This window comes from Seriola dumerili, unplaced genomic scaffold (assembly GCF_002260705.1).
Source record: "Seriola dumerili isolate Sdu_G_001 unplaced genomic scaffold, Sdu_1.0 BDQW01000169.1, whole genome shotgun sequence".
NCBI classification, from domain to species: Eukaryota; Metazoa; Chordata; class Actinopteri; order Carangiformes; family Carangidae; genus Seriola; species Seriola dumerili.
The window spans coordinates 4,737,363-4,746,572 of NW_019174424.1; the positions used below are offsets into that span (position 1 = coordinate 4,737,363).

A 9,210-nucleotide genomic window follows, 5' to 3' on the forward strand; every position below is an offset into this window, starting at 1 on the left:
CACTGATAACACATGTTAATTTACTCAGCACCATAGGCTCAAAAAGGCTTCGCTGGAATTTAACAGGTTATGTCAAATTGCTGTTTTATTAGTAGGTGTGAAATAATGAGTGTTTTTAAGGGCATATGTGCAGAGACCGACGCCCATGCGTTTACATATGAATTTTTAAGGCTTTGCGGTTTGCACAATAATACCATAGGATACTCCATACAATCCTCTGGACTTTAGTGTAATCCAGATGATAGGCTACCACGGGAAGAAAGAAAAAAAAAAAAATTGGAGCGGGCCTCTGGTGACGTGCAGGGCCTGCAGGGCGGTGTTCTCAGGCGGAGAAAGAGACTGACTGGGGTGTGTGAGCCACATCTGGAATAGTAGCGACAGAGAGAGAGTCGAGAGAAGCAGAAGCTTGGAGAAACTTCCCCCCAGCTCTTCACTTCAGCACTCCCACCCCTATTTTTTGCACGGAATCAAACCTCTTTGCTTTTGCCTTTCCCCGTAAGTTGGACTTTATGTGTTGGAGCGTTTTAACTTTCGTTTTTGTCAGTCACCTGACTTTTTCAGTGACTTTCCCCCCCTCCCTCATACTGCAGGACGTCACTCTTGGACTTTAAATCGACTTTGGATTTTCTTATATGACGCTTATAAGCAACCATGTCTCATATGTCGCTGCTTTACCTCACTACGGCCGCTTTAGGTGTAGAAACTCTGTAGATTAAGAGGCTATAGGTCGGTAGAGGTGGAGGCGCACGCATGGCGGCACTACGCTGGAATGTTTTTCACGCAGATGGGTTGAGTTTGTTTTCCAGCAGCATGCATTGATTAGCCGTGAATGAGTCTCGCTCTCTTACTCATATCGACCCTACGGAGGTTCCCGCCAAAGCTTTTCCCCAGAGCCCCTTTCACTTAATATGCAAACATGCATCGCTTAAACTAACGACTTGTAATTAACCCATTTGGACCTTGTAAATGGATCAAAAGTTCACCGTAGCAAAATCAACTTCAGAATCGATTGGGTTTCATTACCACAGCCTCTGACTTGAAACTCAACATTGACCAGTTGAGCTCCATCGGGAAGAAATTATAGTTCTTTCTTTCTTTCTACGTTAGAATGTAAGGGGATACTTTCACATTGAGGTAAACATTGCGGTCGGCGCACAAGTGAGGAAGCAGCGCCATCTGGAGTCGAGATGAGCTGATATTGAGCTGCACACCTAACATTGGGATTTGGTGTTGTGGTAAATTCATGTGGACTGACTTCTTCTGTCTCCTGTATCCCTCTAGATCTACTTGAAAACAAAAAAACAAACGGAAAAAAAATGCTGCTCATCCTGCTCGGAGTGCTCATCTTGCACTTAGTCATTCTCATCCTGCTCATTGTGTCAACAGCAGCCAGTGTAAGTTCAACTTTTCTCTCACTTCACTTTTAAACTTTGTAAAAGGAACAGTAGAGCACGGCTGTGATGTGAATAAATGAGCACACACTCCAGCTGCTTTATTGTATGATCATCCACTGTTATTGCTGTTGGCGATTTTAGCCCTGAGCTCCTGTTGTGGATGCTGCTATGTATTGAAATGGCTCTGTGTTGTTGTGTTGACCAGGCCTGGACTGTAGGTGGGGATAGGAGCACAGATCTATGGTACAGTTGCCTGTCAAGTAGTGGAGGCTACCACTGCAAGCCAGCCAGCAATGAAGGTTTGTCAGCATTCCTGAAAAGCAAATTATACGATGCTATGTGCCTTTTATTGCCATTGTCATCGGAAAGTAATGAATGTGCTTAAACTCGCGTTCTCTTCTGTTTTCTGCATGTCCTCTAGACTGGATCCAGGCGGTGCAAGCCCTCATGATCCTGTCCCTGCTCTTCTGCTTCTTTTCCCTCATCGCGTTTGTGTATCAGCTCTTCCGACTGGTCAAGGGCGGACGCTTCTTTTTCACCGCCATCTTCCAGATCTTGGCAAGTGAGTATGACTTCATCAGCACACTTGACAGGTCACACCCTGAGCACACGTGGGTGGAGTGGTGAGATCATCTGCTTCAGATTTCCTTTCAGATCCGCCTCACCTCTCCTCTCCTCTCGTCTCTCCCCCTAGGTTTGTTTGTGATGTGCGCGGCGATCATCTACACTGTGATGAGTCCAGATGAGGGCTCCGATACACAGTTCGGTTACGCCTACGTGCTGGCCTGGGTAGCTTTCCCTCTCTGTCTCATCAGCGGCCTCATTTATATCGTCCTGAGGAAGAAAGAATGAGAGAAGGAGCACGGGAGAAAAGAGGAGGGGTAGTAAGGAGACCCCTTACCACAACATCGCACTGTGCCTACTGCCCACAGACCATAGACTGACATCCTAACAGTACAGCAAAAGTACATGTGTCACTAACATTGTAAACACAAAAAGGAGATATGTATCACTGCAGGGGATCTCTACTTGCTGTATTTCAGTGTCCATTATGTTCCCATCATATGCTAACACATATCGCACAAGTCTGATGTGTGAGTTTTAACAAACACTACAAAAACTACATTTCCTGTGGTGACAGATGTGTCCTCGTAATGTGTTTAGAAACGTGTTGGTGACATGTTGACTTTTGTTGCACGGCAGCACCCGACTTCCACAACTCCATCACGTGTGGTAACAACAACGAATAATCCTGCCCTTCTTTAGTACAAAGATGTACATAGTGTCTGTGGTTTTTAGACATATTTATAACATTTTTACATACATTTTGTACATAGTGTTGTCAAGTTAACATTGTCATGCTCAATTTTGTGATAGAGAGTTTGTGTCTCTCACAAGTCATGCAGCTGTGCCAAAGAGAAGCCGCTTCAACTGCCAGAGTATCAAGCTTTTTTTTTTTTTTTTTTTTTTTTTGTGACTGATTTGTCTTGTTTTGAGTTTTTGTCAAATGCTTTGAACCATGTGCCTTACTTAGAATATATGTGTTCTTCTTGAAGGAAATGAGTAAATCCTCAGAAATTAAAAAAAAAAAAACACCAATAAGTTTAAATAAACCCATGAAGTTTTTCTGAATTATCATTGTACTTGATATGCCAAATAAAAAATGTTTTGCATTTTGTAATCTAGTTTTGAAAAATGGTGCTTTTTTATCTACTACTCTTGAAATGTATAGCTTACTTTGTGTTGCAAGTGTGTCGTGTCCTGTGATTAATTTGCTTTGTACAAACCCAAGTTTCCATTATTGTCAGTATTCTTCTAAATAAACCTTTTGAAATTAGTTCTGCTCACTGCTGAAAAGTTCAGTGATGTGCATTTCTTTTACAGAAGCTGCTCAGATGAACCATGTGCAGTTTAGGCTGATTATTATTATACACACCATGTGAAATTTGGACTTGATATTTCCTGTTCAGTATTCATACTCTGAACTCAAGGTGGATGTGCTATTAAAGAATACGGTATGGCTGGGACTAGCCAATACCTCTTGTCGTTTGCTAGTACCAGCATGCAACACTGACCTTGTAGTAGCAAGATTTGACCACATGGTGGGGATATGACACAAAACACTCACAGGACCCTGTCAGTCACCTGAGGGAAACATTTAGATATTTGGTGATGAACCTGGAGAAACACCTGTGCACAATATAGCCAGATTAATATATTCAGTATCCAGGTTAGAGAGGAAACCAGTAGATCTCAAATTATCCAGTAAATCAAAACCTTTGAAAAGTTTAAGTTCATGACTTGACAGACAGAGACTTCTAACTTTTCAAATTAATAATGGCTAAAATATTTTTTCACTTGCCTTAAATGTATATAATTATTCACTCCTCAGCATCCAGACTGTGTGTTTTGTTGCTAATTTTATTAAGATTTTTTTATTTACAGAAACACCGGAGCAGCCATGTACCAAACCCAAGCCCAGGTCATACAGTGGTCCACATATTTCTATCATTACATCACCATTAGATGTCAAGGGAAGGTTCATTTCACTTGTTCTAGTATTTCTAGTTAGACTGATTGAATAGATCACCTTCAGGTCTATATATTATCCTTTTAACTGCGTTACAGTATAAACAGCCAGCCAGTTGTTGCTCATGAGAATAAGAAAATATTTTGAGGCTCTCATTACTTATAATTCCACTAGGTGGCGACTGCAACATACTTTTGTAGTCTAAACAACCGTTAACTCCACAGTGCTGTGTTGAAGGTTTTCATAAAATAACCAAAACTGTGTAGATTGTTATTTGAGACATATGGTGCAGGATACATTGTTTTCTCTCTCATACCGAGCAGCCAACTCTGTTTCCTATTTAAAGTATATACAATACTGGGGTAACATGACACTAATCTGCTCTTATGCTCCCTCTCAGAAGTTGACACCACAGTGGATTATTGAAATAGGATTCTGCCTTTGATCAAAAGAAGTTTAAAGATGTCTTATACTTCACATCAGAAGAAAAAGTTTATGGCTGCCAGCGCTCAAACATACAGAACTCAGTACAGTATATGCACATGATGTTTAACGACTGTTGAGCGCTGTGTTATCCATCTAACCCAGATTAAAAATGCTCAGTTTGTGCTGCACGGTGATACATGGTGATATTTTTATATTTAGAAAAAGTGCACCGTTTTTCCTTTCCTTTCTATTTTTGTAGCTACCCTACCTTTGTACATGACGATCAGATCAGTTGAACTGTTGTTGCTTTACTTTAATGCTCTCAAAGTTTCATGTCAGTTCTGCGTTACTTCTCCATGACATGAATCAGAGCATCTCCAGGCTCCAGACATTTTCACAGATACCACCGGCAGCCACGAAAGATAAACACCAACCTACACCAAGGTACCATCACCATTAGTTCACATACTACCCAGCACCATCTGTGCACAAACCCATATGCACACATGCAGCATGTTACGCCACACAAACATGGGACACATCCTATGCAACCTACGTGCATTTCGTGCAACAGCTCATTGCGGCTGCTGAACGCGAAGACGGAAGATTAAAATCTCGTTTTCAGGTTTGTTGATTGAAAAAGCTCTTCCTAACTTCATCAATCCTGACACAAAGGAGAGGCCAGTTAATGCTGCAGTGGTAAAAGTCCCTGGGCATACAGATAACATATTGGGGATGTCAAGAAAACTCCGGAGGCCTATAATGGCCTCACAGCTCCATTTCAAACGTAGTTAACCTTAAGGGTTATTTATCACTGGGAGGGTCACTGGGGGGCACTAGTATTTACTGCAGGACATGCAGGATGGGGGAGAGGGGACTGAAAGGAGGCCACCCTCATCACTATCCTCTGGGTACTTGGCTGTATACATACATCAACACAGTTTAACTAGATAAAGTTGATGATGCTGACAAAGATCAGGGTATTTCGCTGACACGTCTGACTCTCTTCAGCGGTAAACTGTAACAAAATAACAGCCAAGGACAGTTACATGGAGGCAGCCAAGTGCTTTCTTGGTATCCCAGGAACACATAAGGATCATTTCCATAGGCCTATGGTTGGGAATTTCTCTGGAGAGGGAGTAATGGTCGTGAAGCAGCACGTACAATGGACTGCAGCCAGCTGATGAGTCCCTGAATGGGACATGTGAGGACTTCAGAGGAAGCTGCGGCCCTCCTCTCTTCTTTGGCTTTAGATTTGTTGCCTTTTTATGCAGGGTGTCTGTCTCCCAGAACAAGCCCTGGAGCCTTCAGATGTAGCTGAACGACAGAGAAAACGGGCAAGCCCAGTTTATTCAAAGCTGATTTCATCACGCCCATAAATCTCTGAGAAATCAAAGCCCATCTTATGCCTACCCCTCTCCACTCCCTTTGTCTTGCTAATACACATTAGAGTGCGGCTGGCTGCCCACTTTGACAGCATCCTGGACAGGATCTGGGCAAAGTTGCAGATGTGGAACCTAGAGGCACCTTTGACCCATGACTCCTGCCGTTAAATCCTGCCACTAGCATCCTCCTCAGACCCCCGACATGCACAGGAATCTCCCAGCTCCATTTCCTGCCTGAAACTCACAGGGACACATGAAAATATATATGGAGAATGACAATAATAGCTGTTTCGCCACTTCATATAGAAACATTTTCCGATTCCTACACATAAGTACCTAAAAGCTAATGGCTGCACATATGGATCCGCACACCCACACAAACACATACACGCACCGCTAACCGACAAACACACTAATACCGAACATAAATGCATTCTATCTAAATTATGAGTGTGAGTAGAATCCCACAAACACTAAATCATCCATCCCTCATGCTCTTCATTTCCACGGAAGAGAGCAGGGCACAGATGTGAAACATTTTCCTGCAGCAGGGAGCTGTCAGGAGCAACAGAGCTACAAGTTATTGAATGCAAAACTTCAACACAGAATATGGACCACAAAAAAAAAAACAGGAATACATTTTCACTGAAGTTTTAGATTAAAGTTTAAAAAACTGCGCCACAATGTGTATTAACTCATCCCAAGTGACCCTGAGTAATATTTGATTCAAAACAAGCTCCTGTAACTTGAGACTTAATTAAAACAGTTTGTCATTAATAATTTAGTGCCAGCTGCAAGACTCAACCAGTCATAATCGTTGAGTGTGACGAGAGGTGGTTGCAAGGAAGAAAAGGAGGAAAAAAAATCAATTATTCACTGCTATTTTTGCGCACATTAAATCAGGTTTCATAAATATCAGGGAGGAAGCTGGGAAGTGGTGCTAACATTTGGTGTCTCAGTATGGTGTTTCCCTCAATATTCTTGTGTGCCTGTCCTCCTGTCATACACACACACACACACACACACACACACACACACACACAGATCTCATATTCTTACTTAAGACACACTCAAACACTGTGTGGCCACTAGCCAGCTACAAAGACCTTCTAATCCAGCACTGGTGGCTAACAAGGGTTTTCTATACTGGTGTGACAAGGCTACAGAGGCAAACATTTCTCCTTTAATTATACAACAGTGAGTTGGAGAATGTCTTGCCGCTCTCTGGTGTTTCAGGCCCGAGCAAAGCTCCTCCAAATTAGAGAGCAGTGTGACAGTGTCGAGATGCATCACTGTGGGGAAACATGGAGCAGCGGTTACACGGCTGCTGATCCATTTATGGGCTTCAAATACGCTTCCCACATTTGAGACGGAGATGAAAATATGCAGATAATTTGAGAGAGCCTGTGAGAGCTTGCACATTCAGGCACATGAGGATAATTACACACAAAAGTGGCACAAAAATGATTTGAAAAAATTGTACTGTTGAGAAAGTCTCCTCTCTTCACAGATAGCCTAAATGAAGGGGTGATCTCCCCCAAAATGAGGATATTAAATGTATTTGATATTTGGCTGCGGATGTGAAAATATGTTTTTGCTATGACATAAGTCTCTTTATTAAATGCCAGGCAACTGCCCGATGGTTCACATTAAGGCAGACTTAGAGGGTGACAGAAAGAAATCCACCCAGAATTAGTGCCTTAATGTATTTGACTGTATCTGCTGCACATTAATAATTTCATATAAATTCAACAAACTCAGCAAACCCTATTTTGGCACATTTAAATTCAGAATACAGCACAGTAGCATCTTGTGAATATTTCTATTGTTGTTTTTGTGCCTTTATTGGTTTTCCTGAGATAGATAGATTGATAGATACAGTCACATATATGCATACATAGATCCAATTACAGCCACTCATCTGTCAGAGAGCTAAATAAGCCTGAGTGGTGGATGTGATATCTACTGGCAGATCAAATGAAGGATGGCGCTTGTGGCCTAATCGGGGGGTCAAATTGAAGTAGCTGTGTTATTTCAACCTCACTGACCCTGGCCAGTGGCCCCAGTCTCCCTGGTGGATTTCACAGTGTTTGGAGTAGGTGTCTTTGTTTGTCTTCCCAGCCTGGATGCCCCTCTTTAGTGACTGATGATCAGAATCCTGGTGGCTGCTGAAGTCTAGAACAAGGAAAGCTAGAATTACACCCTTAGCAAACACTCCACTGCCTGGCGTTGAGAAAAAAAAAAAAAGGGTGTATGAGATTGTTGCTTACACACAGGTAGGGAGGTAACAGATCCTATCTGCTCAAACAGATCTGTCTGTCTGACTCTGTGGCCATTCTGATTGGTCAGCAGTAAAATCCAGCTCCATCACTGCAAGCCAGGTTAAGTTTATTCAGTTCATCCTCATAAAATTTGTCATCACCTGAAAATTTAACAGAGGCCAAAATATATTGCTGCAAGAGAACCCAAAGGTTTCTTGTAGAAAGCACATCTGCTACCCTGTTTATAGCCATGTCCACTTATTAAGACCACCCCATGAGCTACGAGCTTTGTTATTGTCTGTTTCAATTGCTTCTGTGTGTTTTTTTTCCACTCTTAAAGTGACTGACAATGCCTGACTGAGCGTGACAGCAAAACAGGTATTTAAAAAAATGATTATTAAAGTATATCTTATCATCTTATCTTATTATCTCACCCTCCACTGGACTTAAATGTGCTTTTATTTTTATGAGATCTAAAGTAGTAAAGAATTTACTTCCTATCTGCAAATTCAACTCTTGGAGTGTATGAGTAAGAATTCCCAAACAGTGCTTTAAAGAGTGTTGATGCGATAGAAACTGGACAATGTAAGCAGCACGGAGGCCAGAAGACCTTTTTTGAAGCTGCTGGCATGAACCTGTAAATACTAAGGGATCCCGGTTGTAAGCAGCCAGTCTAAATCTTGTTATCCCACAGTTAACCGTGTCAGTGAGAATGTTCAGATGAAAAAGAGAAAACTAGAAAGACAGAGTGAATAGAGAGAAATCTCTGCTTATAGAGTACGGATCCCAGGTTCAGACAGGGTTAACGGGTTCCCCTAAACGTCTGCGTAGTGCAAATATTGACAGTGACTCCATCGTCCCGTCTAATGACCTGCTCCATGTCTTGATCACTCCTCCGGTCACGTTACCTCCAGACTAAAGAGCCCCAACAGCTGCTCTGTGATCGCTTTACTTTTACCCTGAGCAAACCCAGACCAGTCTGGATATACTAAGACCTGCATCACTGATGATGACCCAGACTTCCCACAGCAGAGATGGGAGGTTTAGGGGTGTAGGCCAGAATCAAGTCTGCTCTGTTGTGTATATAAAACTTCATAAAAAAAAGATTATGGAGGGATGGATGCATATTCTTTGACTAAGATTTCAATCAGAAGTGTGCAACAATATCTTCCTCTATTAAGTCTTTCAATAGATAATTATACAATCATGCCTGG

At 42.1% G+C, this 9,210-nt stretch overlaps 1 protein-coding gene across 1 annotated transcript; it reads left to right on the forward strand.

Moving 5' to 3' along the window:
* Positions 1–337: 337 nt before the first annotated feature.
* LOC111227104 (peripheral myelin protein 22-like) lies at positions 338–3,231 on the forward strand. Its single transcript, XM_022752504.1, has 5 exons — positions 338–495; positions 1,282–1,394; positions 1,600–1,693; positions 1,816–1,956; positions 2,089–3,231. Exons 2-5 carry the CDS (start codon positions 1,317–1,319, stop codon positions 2,244–2,246), a joined length of 471 nt encoding a protein of 156 aa, XP_022608225.1. The 5' UTR covers positions 338–495; positions 1,282–1,316; the 3' UTR covers positions 2,247–3,231.
* Positions 3,232–9,210: the final 5,979 nt, after the last annotated feature.

Excerpts from the sequence above, each read along its gene's own strand:
- LOC111227104 (XM_022752504.1), top strand. The coding sequence starts at position 1,317 with ATGCTGCTCATCCTGCTCGGAGTGCTCATCTTGCACTTAGTCATTCTC. Across the intron at positions 1,395-1,599 it reads TTGTGTCAACAGCAGCCAGT|GCCTGGACTGTAGGTGGGGA; the intron begins GTAAGTTCAACT and ends TGTGTTGACCAG. Across the intron at positions 1,694-1,815 it reads CAAGCCAGCCAGCAATGAAG|ACTGGATCCAGGCGGTGCAA; the intron begins GTTTGTCAGCAT and ends CATGTCCTCTAG.